The 14,228-nt window shown below is 41.7% G+C and overlaps 1 protein-coding gene across 1 annotated transcript in view; it reads left to right on the forward strand.

The window, feature by feature from the left end:
• The window catches only part of LOC103374742 (voltage-dependent calcium channel gamma-3 subunit-like), a 33,923-nt gene extending 20,910 nt beyond the window's left edge, over positions 1 to 13,013 (forward strand). Inside the window, exons 2-4 of the mRNA XM_008304880.1 lie at positions 4,120 to 4,203; positions 6,626 to 6,766; positions 12,502 to 13,013. Of these exons, the coding sequence (XP_008303102.1) occupies positions 4,120 to 4,203; positions 6,626 to 6,766; positions 12,502 to 13,013 (737 nt within the window). The remainder of the gene's footprint in view (positions 1 to 4,119; positions 4,204 to 6,625; positions 6,767 to 12,501) is intronic.
• The last annotated feature ends 1,215 nt before the right edge of the window (positions 13,014 to 14,228 follow it).

The raw sequence follows: 14,228 nt of genomic DNA on the forward strand, positions 1-14,228 counted from the left end.
ACTATAGCATAAATAACATGCTAAGAAGTTTACCAAACCATCCGTATCACTCCAAATAACTAAAATCCAATGAAATCTTCATCCTCGGTGTCACTTTTAAACAACTCCGCTAACTCCGGAGGTAGAAGATGCGGCGCTTCCTCTTCTACGTTGCTTACGTCAGACTCATCGTCAGTTGCAGTTCCAATCATTCCAGCCTTTCTGAATCCTGACAGAATGGTTTCGGTTGTCACCGAAGCCCATCCTTTGTTGATCCATCCAACGACTTCCAGGAAAGTTGCACGGCGCATTCTCCGCTCAGCACGGTGTTGAAGCACCGATGTGCGAACTCGTTCCTCTAGCTGTGGCCACCTAGCTTTTAGTAATAATGTGTTAATAATTTCACACACAAGTCGCTCCAGAGTATAAGTCGCACCCCCGGCCAAACTATGAAAAAAAACACGACTTATAGTCCAGAAAATACGGTATTCCTAATTAAGCAAACACCGGCTCACTCTGTAAAAATCACACGAGTTTAACAGTGTGCATGCTGAGTTTTAAAGATGTAGTATTTTAGTAGAATTCGTGCTGTAGGTGGATTGTGTGTGTTGCCTTTTCCAATCTATCCGTGTGTGTTTCGGTGTCTTAAAGATTCCCAATGCGCCATTTGTTACTCACACATCATCATGATGAGCACGCTGACCTGCAGGTCCGACACACCGGTCTTAATGACTGCATTCGTGTGTGTTTATTTTTAACCGTGGTCTTAGTTTTCCTATAAAGTAGGGTGACATCATCAGGCACACCAACATAAAACGTGTTTAAATGAAGGTCTTTGTGTACGCCTAACTGGTTTTAGGTGTGTTTGTTCGCTTGTGATTTAGATTCTCTGCAACAGGGAGAAATAAAAGCAGTCATCTATCTATGTGTTCCCTCCTTTCCATTTACTGTGTATATATATGTGTGTGTGTGTGTGTGTGTGTGTGTGTGCACGCGCATCCCTTCATGCGTATTTCATTGTGCGAGACCGTTTGTTGTACTATACATCAAAACGGTTCGATACAAATCCGTTCATTTAAAAGGCAGGAGGTATAATGAATTTCCCAGCTGCCCGACACCAGGCAGCTCTGATTGATGACGCTTTACACCTTGATGCACCCGACGGCAACAGCTCCGGCTGCTGGTTACCTCCCGTGACTCCGCTCGCACTGTATCATCCAATTAAAGCGGGCCGTGTTGAAAGAGAAGGAGGAATGGCATTTTATAGTTTTTCTTGTCACCAATCCCATCCTACGTGCCTAATTCTGATAGAGCTAATCCCCCCCATTGTTGTCCGAAAACACTATTAAAACACAATTACTGACTCACACTGTCGGAGTGAGTGACGTGCACCTTCATTATGGTGGGAATGAATGTCGTTTTTCTTTGTTTCACTTCAATCCCACACACACACACCATTCTGCTGCTGGATTAAATGTGTATTAGCTTTTACAATAATTAATATAAGCATTATTGTTTACTCCTGTATGAATAGTTTTTGGACATTATGTGTTAAAGCTATGAAATCATATAAGTCAGACTTTTAGTGATATGATTACGAGACTTTTCCGACCTGCATCAAATAACGCTTGACATGTCAAAATCTCGTTCCGTCAGTAGCGTCGTCTCTCCGGCGTTGCCTGCTGTTCCAATTTCTTCAGCTGATGAGTGCAACAACCTTCAAACCACCAAAGACGTTTTAAGTGTCTCCATCAGAGAGATTCTAGCAAAGCCAAAAGAAAAATGAAATGATAAAAATTTAGGCTAAACAGTTTTGTTATTTGAGGTTTTCACTTACTCAAACAGGTATTTGCTGCCAGATTTTCACCATTTTTTTTATGGGATATTTTTACAGTGTAGGTAAATCAGCATGGATTTTGTTGTTTTGTTTTTTTATAGGAGAATGTGAGTGATATAATCTGTATAGTCTAGTTGTTAGTTATGCTCAGTTAACCATTTCCTAACTGATTAGAACCATAAAATGTTCGAAAACAGTTTCAAAAGTTTGTCAGAGCTCAACACAATGTTTTCAAATATTTTATTTTACCTGAGATTCTGCACAGACTTCACGGTATTCACTTTACTGCCATAAGGAAAACAGAAAAGAATCACATTTGACAAGCTTGAAACTGAGATGGTTTTGACTTTTACCATTTTATAGTTGAACATTAAAATAATTTCAATTCATTTTCTTTCAATTGGCTAAACTATTAATCTTCTGTACGTAATCTTTTCAGCTCATACTGAATCAGTATCAGGATAGAAAATGAAGAGAGGCTTCGAGTATGCAGCCAACCACCTCAAAACTGTGTGTAGGTATACACACAGGAAGTCAAGTCTCCAGATATGAATTTTGGTTTGAATATTCTTTTGTGGACATGGGCGGTTGTAGTTTGAACCGTGCAGAAGTCATTAATGAAAGCATGAAAGAGCTGCGGATTGCTGCATCATGAGGGTGTGGGAAGCATTCACATACTCGTGTTTATCTGTCAGCGGAGCAAAACAGACTTTGATTCATCCGAACATTTTTTACAGATTATTAAATCCAGATATGAAAGACTCTATAAACCTCTTTTTTTTTTCTTCTTCTTCTTTTTTTTTTTTGTCAATCAGAGGTTAGTTTCTATCGCTGACTGCATGAAGCTGGATGAATCAATTTATGAATGGTTTTCTGAGTGTGGGTACTGGAAAGAGCCTCTTAATGTGCAAAGAAGCAATTAGGTTGAGTCGCTCATTTGTCCATTGGCAGCCTCTATCCTCCCATTTCACTCGAATTCTCCCGTGCCGTTTTACCACCAAACCTCTTTCACATGCCACTTCCTCTCTCTTCATCCTTCTTCATCGCTCTTTCTTCTCCGCTCTTCCCTTTCATCCCTCCTCAGTCCTGCTCTCTTTCATGGCCCCTGTGGTGTTGACCATGTGTGAATGGGCCTGAGTGATGGGTGGGAAGGAGGCTGCATGCGGCGCAGTCACACACGTGCACACGTTAACACACACACACACACACAACAAACACACAACTCCACAAGCACAAGTGGATACTGGTGGATGTTGGTGCGTGTCTGTGTGTGTGTGTGTGTGTCGAGGAGGATGAGTCACTCTCTGCATGACACACAGCATGCTCGTAGGAGACCGCATCCTAGTCAATATAACACAAAAACACACACACTCTCACTCACACACACACACACACTCATATCAACAATCTAGATAGTGAAGGCTTTTACTTCCACATATGATTGATAGTGTTCATGTATCATTTTAATGAGCTTGTGTGTGTGTGTGTGTGTGTGTGTGTGTGTGTGTAGTGTGTGTGTGTGTACACTTGATGTCTGTAGTTTCCTGGCTGTGTGTGTTTTAGTCTTTGTCGTGTGTGTGTCTAACTGATAAGGCTTTTCATTAGTGTTTCCCATACATAGCCTGAAGGCTACACCTCTGTCCTACATCATCCGTCTCTCTCTTTCTCTCTCTCTCTCTGCTTGTTTTCCTGTTTTTGATGCATTTTCATGTCCACTTACAGGATGTGTTCATGTTCCATCTCCTAAAATTGGGATTTCTTGGGGCACAATTCCATGAAATCCCAATTTCATTTCATTCAATTGACCCTTGAATTAAAGTTTAAACATTTTTTTGACTATATTATTATTTATTTTTGTCAGAACATGACTAATTAACTCAATTACAGAAAATAGCAGGAACAGCAGTTGCACCCTTAACCTGCTGCGAACCTCTAACACACTCATGTTGCTGCTGTGTAAATACTAAGCCAGCAGAAATAAGGGCATCTGCTACTATGATATAGTCAGAAAATTGCATTTAATGCATTTTGCTGATTCCCATTTTGGTTCACCAGCAATCAGTAAAATACTTCATTTAGTCATAATTCACTCTGGTTTTCACTGGTTTGACTGCAGCAAATCTTAGGACTTTGCCTGCCTGCATAGGTTGAGATATTCCAGTTTCACGTGAGATGAGTAAAAATCCCCTTGTGTGTATATGTGTTTTAAGTAAAAGAACGTGTATTCCACTTACGAAAGAGTTCCTCTTATGGGAAAATGATGATCTGAGATGAACTGATTGATCCGTGTTTCTCCTCCGCAGGAACATTTAGAGGTGTGTGTAAGAAGATCGATCACTTCCCAGAGGACGCCGACTATGAGGCAGATGCTGCTGAATACCTCCTCCGTAAGTTTAATAGGAACACAGTGTATATGTATATTAGCAACTAGAATCTGTCTTGAGTTGGGATCACACCTTACATCCTCACGCCCGTCTACCCAACATGCTAGATCCCTTGTGGCCACTCATATTGGCTGGTCGTGCTATAAACTCTAAATCCTCCCTACACATTCCATAAAAGCACTGTACAGTAGGCATTGGAGATAAAATGACAGTCTTATGTACCGACAACACATTGACAAATCTGGCAGAAAACATTTTTATGGAGGCATAGAGTTGGGGTGGGTGGAGTCCCGATCCATTATTTATTTATTTTTTTTTGTTGGTCCACAAACCAAGGTGAGTCATTCAATATTTCATACATGCCAATACCCGATATCAATACGCACTTCAAGCATTGTCGATTAAATGTAGTACCTGGTTGCACCACCAAGTGGAGCCTCCTACGATCTCATATTGTAGTGACCAACTACAGTAAGAGGAAGCTTTCCCCACTGTGTCTGAACCTCTTGACTTCGAAAGTCTGTAAAATACATCCAGATTTTCTGTTGTTTCTCGTTTGCTAATTGAAACAGCACCACTCAGAAGCTTAAGAGTCCACATGACTCATTTTGCAGTTTTAATACATCTAGCATAACAAAGATAACTTTAAGTGCTTTTGAACTATAATAACAATTGCTCGGACATTGTCGTGACTGCTAATGTTAGCATTGCTAAAATGCTGTCAGATCCACTCAGATTTTTCATACAATGTTAAACACATCTAGAACCTGCTGTATTAGAACCCATCAAACTATATAAAACAAGGATCCGAACCCATACAGGTGGGGTCTCAGAGGGTCTCAGATCCTGCGTGCATAGTGAGACTAAACACTTTTTTGTTTCATAATTACACCGATTGGCGACAGCATTGTATTTGCTGGCGTAATATTTTGTAGGTTGTGCTGCAAAAAAGGGCATCGTCACAAGATGTCTGGCAACAAATTTGGGTTCCATGGGTTGCCTGATGGATTGGGCTTGTTCCGGCATATGCCCAAAATGCTTTGTCAGAGTGGGATCTGGCCAGAGTGGGATCTTTAAGTCGCATTGAGCAGTTTTTGCAGCGTGGCATGGTATAGTGGTGTGGCTGGTCGGTGTGCTTTGCAATATATAAGTCATAATTATGTTTACCATGTTTATGTAGCCATTCTTCTCTGTATGATTAAAAGAGGACGGCCCCGCACCCCATATTATAATTGAATTGACCCCAATTATAGAGCTGAAATTAATGGAACAGATGGACAGGAAGGTGAGAGGTGTGTATGCAATGCTTCAGATAAGAGATAAATGGGCAAAATGGAGAATAGAAGTTAGAAATAGATGACATGGCTTCTATCAGCAAATATGAACAAAAATTTAGCAAAAAAAAAATTTGCTGTGATGAGAAAACGATAAAGGGTGAAAAGGGAAAACCTGCAGACGCTGAAAGGATGCTGTCACAAAGGTAGGATAGAGGATAAGGTGGAAGGAAGAGGCTTTCTCTGTTCTTCCTCCTACTGTAAACACAGAGTAAAGATGGACGCAGCAAGAAAACAGCAACTAAAAAGAAATAGGGAAAATGGATTCAGCCTGTGCCTGTTTTTCATTGCTCCACTGAACACAGAGCAACATCCCCAGAGGCAGCCAATTAGATCGCAGGCCTCAGAGCTGGCCAGCCAATGAGGAGCAGGGACCTAGTGACCGGCATTTCATACAGCCCAGGGGTGTGGGCCACAGGGGTGGAGCTTGTACGCACAGTCACTGCAGCTGTCGGTCATGGCGAAAATATTTTGCTACGCAAGAAAACAGAAACAGATTTGCAAATGAAAGCTAGAATTGGCTAATTTATTTGAATGCTTTATGGACCATGTGATGCACAAGTATTCCTCAGCTTTAACCCCATATTTAAAAATACTACACAGCGCAGCTCTGAACAACAAGCTGTCTGCAAATATCATTAAACGTTATCACATCCTGCACACATATGGGGCTCTGACAAATATTTCACTCCTTGCTTTCAAATTCATCATCTGTGCTATTCATTATTTTTTTGCCTTGCATATGTCAGCGTGACTCTCCATCTGTCTTGGTTTTTGTCCATCTTTTCCTTCTCCATCCATCTCTCGCTCTCTCGCTCCGTCTCCAGCAAGGCCTCTGAATGCTTTAACATGTTCTGAATTCAGGCTCAGTCAAGCATGTAGCAGCACACTGGCCCATGTGTGTCTCATGTGTGTGTGTGTTGCGTTGGCTCTGTCCTCCAGCACAGTGGCTATGAAATGAAACAGCGTTCTGCACTTCCAACACAAACGCTCCTTCACCAGTTTCATTCTGAACAGAAACATCTTTGAAACACCGAAAGACATTTGTATCTTTCAGCTATGAATGTGTTCCAACTCTCCTTCGTGTGCAGGTGCTGTGCGTGCTTCCAGCATATTCCCCATCATGAGTGTGGGTCTGCTGTTCCTCGGGGGCCTCTGCGTGGCCGCCAGTGAGTTTTACCGAAGCCGACACAACGTTATCCTCAGTGCAGGAATCTTCTTTGTCTCTGCAGGTTAGTCATCACTGAGTATGCATCGTCCTGTTTGTGTTAATTTGTGTATTTTCTCTTCTTTATTGAGGAAGTATCAATTATCAGTGCATTGTACGCACATGAAGAATTGAAGCAAAAAGGCATTTTTTTCTTTGCTTTACCAAATCAACTCTACTGTGAAGCAGTCACTTTGCATTTTGAACGCAAGTCCCCTCATTGCACTTCCCAACAGGCCTTTTCACACCTCATGTTTGACGTCATAGTTACGTCTCATGTCCAGGTAACATCAGAATAACAATACTTTTTTGTGTGTGGTTCAGAAAAACAAACACAATGTAGACTTTTTGCTACAGTACCAGTCATATGACAGAAAGAATTATGCACATTTATGGGTTGATTTTCAGGTTAATCAGAATATTTTCACACGTTGGAAAGGTCTCATATAAGGAAAATTCATTTTTATTCTGTTTTGTCATTGTTATAAACTTAGAGTTGTAAAGTAAAAGCTGTTAAGATTTGATCGCATTCATTTCTACAATTTCTCAAGTCCCCTTTCAGTTAGATGGCCTCCCAGATATACAAGCCAGTAAGAATTTTACTCAGGTGCTGCGTTCCAACCGAGGAACCGATTCAGAATCAGCAGCTGCCTTTCTGTCTGGCAATTCTATGAACTTGCTATAGCTGCTTCTGCTAACTCGAAAATGTCTCAGCCACAAGCCAAGCACGGAAAATGTGATCGATAGAAAGTCCTGGTCTCACACAGCTGCCGAGCACTCAACTACGTTGCTCTGGGCTGTCAATCATACATACAGAGACAGTCTTCTTCCTGAAGGAGACGTGAACAGCAGCAGCTCAGCCACTGAAACAGAACAGGGATAAAACCAAGGGTCATACAGTCATGGTAAACATCTTTGTACTATTTTTAGCTGAAACATTGAAACATACATTCTGGAAACATACAAGACTTTCATTAATTTGCTGAAAAGGGAACCAATATGAAAATATTAATCTTCAATGAGTACAGGACGTTGCTACATCTCTTCTTCTCACCCTCATCAGTACTTTTAAAAAAAAGAGCTGTCTGATGTTAAGGAATTTCTATAGGCACTAAAATCCAAGGATGGCCACTGCATTTCAGATAACCTCAAGGGGCTACACATCTGAATTGCATGTATCTATGAGTGTGTGTACATGTGGAACTGTGGCACCACGTTAAATAGAGGAGGCGCCGCATTCAAATATTGGTTGAGGGGCCTGTTGTTCATCTAAAGTACACAGAAGAGCCTGTGTGAGGAGCCAAAGTGTGGAGATGGGACACAGTAGCTGATTAATCGATCAACAGGAATACAAAGAAGTCACTTTGATGCACTGTTAGGGTGTGAGAGTGCAAACACACATCTATGACATGATTGGCTGACACTTACACGTTGACTACATCGAATGTGTGGCGTATGATACACACTACAATAGGTTAGTCCAAACATGGCCAAAACGATGACATGTGTAAACACAACAGCCATCATATGATTTCATAGTAATTTATTGCAGGCTAATAGCAGAATGTATCAGTCAAAGCAACACAGCTACGTATAACTAATAAGTACAACATTTTTTCAGTGTTAAAGTTGGAATGTTAGAAATGTCCAGCCAACAATTTCCAATTGTTGTTACCGAACCTGATACAAATAGGAGGTAGACATTTTCAACTACTAAACAGAATCAACAGGAGGAGGAGGAGGTGGATCAGGGTTTATTGTATCAACCAACGCTGGGGACAACAAGTTGTTTTTTATCAGTTGGTTGCAGAGCTACAATTTGAAAGCCGGCTTCATTACAGATACTTCAGAATGACTCCACTGAAAATGGGCCATGTCCTCTCAATTATAACTCAACTCAACTCAACTTTATTTATAAAGCACTTTAAAAACAACCACTGCTGACACAAAGGCCTGTACACCAAGAATAAATTATATAAAACATAAAACAGTTAAAACAATAACAACAATAAAATGCTAAATACAAGAGCAAAGTCTCATGCTGTGTCAAAAGCCAAGGAGTAAAAGTGGGTTTTAAGAAGAGTTTTTTAAAAAACATAAAGCTTCAGAGGTTAAATATGAACTTCACTGATCCATTAAACCAAAGCAATGGCTTGCGGTAGCCTTGAGGTAGCTACTTCACGTGCTTTTAAAGTATTTGTTGTTTAGACCTAGAAAATTCCATATGCATATCAGATAAAGTTATATTTGGTGTACAAAGTAACACAATAAAGCGATAGTAGCCCAGACATCTTTTGCCCTTCTGGAGTAGCCATTTCTGTAACACTCGTAGTGGGGCAATAGGCAAAAGGGTCTCCTCACTTCTTGCTTTGTTCATGTACTAAGACTGTTGCATTGGAATGGATGGAGCTGACGTATGGACTGAAAGATCTCAATGTGGTTTTATGCCTGCTGATCTCATTGCCTTATTGTTGGACTAAGGAATGGAGGAAGGTTGTGTTTGCTGCTGTGCTTGGTCCAAGTCAGAAACACCCTGCAGTGTTTCCACCAAGGCATGTCTTGCCTTTAACTTTCCCGTTGCATTTAGTTTATTAAGGATAGACACAAGGGCAAAATAACATATTTCATCTTCAGGCGGGACAAGTGGTTGTGCTGGAGGATCCTGGGCCAAAGTTAGACCAAAGACGTCCTTCATTCAAGGCTCTTACCCTTGGTGTAATGGAGCATCTTTGTCTTTCAAAGCCTGGAGCTGATTGCAATGTCCCCCACTGCAGGAAGTTTCTGGTCCCCGCCCTTGAATGCCCTTATGCAAAGACGGGGGGACGGCATGGAACTGCATGTCTGGGAGGTTGTTCCACATCCTCTAAATCCAACCCACTAGGAGTCATATGTTGCACAGATTGTAGCCAAGCTGCTTCTTTACCAAACAGATATATGAAATAAACGATATGCAGTCAGTTAAACTTAAGAGAATGATGTCACTGGAACTGTTGTTGTTGATTCCCAACAGGTTTAAGATGTTAAAATACAGTGTTTCTATGTCTTTAAGCTTGTCGGATATGTAGAATGGCATGCACATCCAACCCCAGATGGGTAATAGGTGCAAAAAACACAGTGGAAATTAGAACTCCCATAGTATTTAACCATGTGCTGTGTGGGTCTTCATCAGGTGAACTAAATTTTGCTGATGTTGCACAAAAACTTTCTGCAGAAAATTTGATTTACAATGTCCAGTCACTGTTCTCCTGGCAGTATGTGCAAACTTCACCTTCTCAGCTATACATTGGATCAGAGGAAAGACATCATTTGAGTATGTTTCCACTCTCTTTGGGATCCTCCTGCTGATTGTTTTGTTTGTTTTTTTTTCCCTTACTAGCTGAGCTCCTAAATATTTCCACCGTTTTTGATCTACAGTACATCCAAAGCCAACAGAAGAGAAATTGTGAAAGGTAGCGACATGTGTTTGAAGAACTGGCAACTCCTAAACTGTATAAGAGTCACTGGTGGCAAACATACAACTCAAGCAATGGGTCACCCAAGAAGATTGTAGTTATGTGCCCAAACACCACAGTGATGTGCAATTCACAGTGGTAGGGGTTTTCTTTATAAACGCACTTGATCAGGCTCCACCCTGGACAGAGTCTCCCCAGGAACAGTTCCAATTACCGGGTGTTATGGGTGTGCTTTTGGAATTCTCACCACACAGTCAAGGGGATTCTCCAGCAGGATTTGCATGTTGCCCTGTCATGTCAACAGAGCAGTGATGACAGCATATGTGGAATTACCTCCCACAAGTTCAACATACAACCAGAGGAGCACAGAAGAAGGAGAGCAGACAGGGAGACAACTACAAAATGTAGGGAACAGGAGAGGAAAGTGAGGCAGATTATAGCTCAGCAAACCTCAGTGAACCAAAGATACCAGGCCATACTGACACTCATTTGACTGCAGTTTAAGTGGCTAAATTGGGCCAGTAATGGTATAATAGCAAGAAAATGCTGGGTAAGCAGTTTAATGTAGGTTTTTACATTAATTTATATTAAAGTCAACGTTTATATTTACGATGTCATTAAATAAGGCAGGTGTCAGCCCAAAAAATTTTTAATTAAGTTTTCTTGTTTGCATAAGATAGGATTCTTTTCCTTCCAACAACAAGCATAGGAACAAGCATATAAAATGTCAGTAAACAGTTGGAAGAAGTTTTTGTCTTACCACAGTTAAATGAACATTTACATTTTGGTCACACTCATCTGTGAGGTGTAAACACTGCAGTAACTGAGTGAGGAGACTAGACGCTTCTCTAGGCACAGCTGCTGAGCTAATGTCCAAATCCAGTGTTTTTCCGATGAATCCAATGAATTTACTTGAAGACAAACTTAAATATAAGTCTTCTTCATTAGGAGGAATACACACAATATAGAAGTGAAACCAGTGCTGTGTTTATTGATTAATTTGTCCCTAATATCAATTAATTATCATGATAATCAAGGTCTCAGTATAAATCAAACCAATTGCGATTATCATTTCGGACATAATTGTGCAGCTGTCAGTCTGTGGCAGTAGCCTGGTATCTACATATTCCATGAATGCGCACTAAAACTTGCACTGTGCAGACTGTATAGTCATCAAATTGTTCGTCACTCAGACTTTCACGTACTTGCAGATGAGGGAAGTACAACATTAGCTGAAGCAGGCCCTTACATGCTGCTCTCACACCCAATTTAGCCAATTTTCATTGATTATAGTGGAAGTGTACCGTTGCAGCAGCCGTTCTCTGCATACACTGTATGTTCACTGTATACGTGGCTCATACAAACACAACAGAACGTCTCAGAACATGCACACTCAATGCTCATGCGGCTGCCACACACACACACACACACACACACAAAGGACTGTAATTGCTGCTGAATGTGATGTGTGGGTACTTACTGGGTCTTGTAGTAAATTCATGAAGCCAAATAGGTAATTATTTACCACAATAGTGTGGGACTGATTCTGGTTAATTACAGATTGCTAATTGTTCCCATTCTGTGAATTCCACCACACTACAAGAACACTGTACTCTGGACCGTCGGTCGGGAATAAGAGAGCCCAGCTGCGCGCTGACTCTCCAGTGTTTCTGTCAATCTGCACTTCCTCCCTGCATTTGTTTTTTTTATTTCTCTGATCTGCATCCTTTGTCGTTTTATTTTCTTCTGAAGATTTTCCTCCATATGTGTATTGCTAAGTGCCTGAGGAAGGGCAGTATGGAGTTTGAGGTTGTCTTTATGAAAAGAGAAATTATGGATTCTCCGATTCTGTGACTTCCTAATCAGATAACATGTTTAGTTCATAGGAGCAAATATCGAACAAGCCAAGATTCTGTAATGTTACATAGCAGAGTTTAACCACTGACTGTGACAGCAGGTACTGCAATAGTGCCAGTTTACACTAATAGATGCAACTCAGCTTTTCAAATATGACTTATGTAGTGTCTAAAAGGACTATTTCTCTGGATTTGGAGTGGTAAGTTAGCTATGGGATGGATGCAAAGATGCAATTATCAGTTCTCAACCTGAAGACACACTGCTGATCACCAACTAGTTTGAGTTTTAAGATATATGTTTTGAATTTCTTTGGACCTTTGGTGGAAACAGTAGTGATTCCCTCATTTTCCACTTAGCGTGTAGATGAAAGATGGCAGCCCTGGACTTCCCAGGCTACATAGTGAACATTGAACCACGTCCCTGAAATATCTTTCTTTTTCTTTCTTCTCAGGCCTCAGTAACATCATTGGAATTATTGTATATATCTCAGCCAACTCTGGCGACCCGGGTCAGAGTGACAGCAAGAAGTCCTACTCCTACGGCTGGTCCTTCTACTTCGGCGCCCTCTCCTTCATCATGGCTGAGATGGTGGGCGTCTTGGCCGTGCACATGTTCATTGAGAAGCACCGCAAGCTACGGGCCAAATCCCGCACCGAGCTAATCAAGAAGTCCGCCTTCAGCCGCATCCCGTCCTACCGCTACCGCTTCCGGCGCCGTTCCAGTGTGCGTTCCTCCGAAGCCCCCAGCCGCGATGCCTCACCGCTGGGCAAAGGTGGCTACACAGGGCCCGCTGCCTCCGAGATGCCCATGTACACGCTGAACCCACGGGAGGCCGGCAACGCTGGCACCAAATCAGGTGGCGGCATGGGCGGGCTGCTCAATTCAGAGAGGGAGTTCCTCCAGAGCAGCACGCTCACTAAAGACTACAGCAAGGACCCCAACCGCAGGACCACGCCTGTCTGAGAGGTGCTGGCTGTAGATATCGCCCGATCAGAGTATCAAAGAGTTGGATGATCAGAAATACAGGGGGAGGTGCGAGCAAAAGCAGGGGACACACAGGGTTGCGGGGTGGGAAAGGGGGTTTGATAATCTATGACTGTGAACTGTGAACTTTTAGCCTTTGAACTGTGAATCCTGAGCCCTGTGAGAGTTTCAGTGTTTGTAGCAGGGTCAGTTTTGACGGAGAAGTTGTTCCCAACTCCACTTCACCACATATCACTGTAGTTATACCTGTGACTCCTTATATATGAAGGCATATTCAATTTATGTTCATGAGTTTCTATGTCCATAAATTGACTTTCTGGCATTTTTCTCAAGGAGGGAAACAGGATTGGCAAAAACTTTCAAAGCATATCGTTAAGTGGTTTCCTGTTTGGGGCAACTTCTCCTAAAAATGAAACTAATGTGAATTTGAAGAGATGAGGAAAGAGGTGACAGACTTTGTGTGATCTTTGACCTTTTGACCTCTGACCTTTTGGACATCAGCAGAGCTGGATCAATGAAGGGAACAGCCTTAGAGCTCCCAGCTGACTCTCTGATTACGATACTATTTAAAAGTGAGGAAGTTAATACCTCCACATAGGGGTTGATTCATTTTCAGTTCAGCTGGGTTCAAAATATAAACTGAAGATGTAGTGTGTCCATTTATCACAGCTCATTTGTGGCACTACTTATTGTTTTCTATACATATTGTATATACAGTCCTTTCACATTGATTGATTTTATCATGGGAAAGCTCACTTCACAAGTGTCTGAACTGAAACTGAATTGAGCTGGTAGCATTTACCCCCATCGCTCCGATCGCAGGTCAGCTGTTAAACTTGCATAGCGGTTTTTAAAGAGTGGAAAAGAGTACATTGACAGCAGATCATGCGTTAGAGGCTGGGTAGAACAGGTGTAATTCAGCAAAACTGATGAATCTCTTTTAGATGGTAACATTAGATCCATTGGTGCTTCCTTTTACGTCTCTTTTCTGACACATCTTGATTTATTTATTTTTTTCACCTAAAACTTAAAGAGATGATCAGATGTTCATCTGTCAGTCTGTCTGTCGGCCTTCACGTATCACCTTTCACCTTCCACATTTTTCTGTGTAGCCCCATAACTCACCCACCTCACTGGCACACCTCCGCACATCCTCTCACCCTCGTCTTTCCTCTCTTCAAGGGGACACTCAGC

This window comes from Stegastes partitus, unplaced genomic scaffold (assembly GCF_000690725.1).
Source record: "Stegastes partitus isolate 25-593 unplaced genomic scaffold, Stegastes_partitus-1.0.2 Scaffold2344, whole genome shotgun sequence".
Lineage (NCBI taxonomy): Eukaryota > Metazoa > Chordata > Actinopteri > Pomacentridae > Stegastes > Stegastes partitus.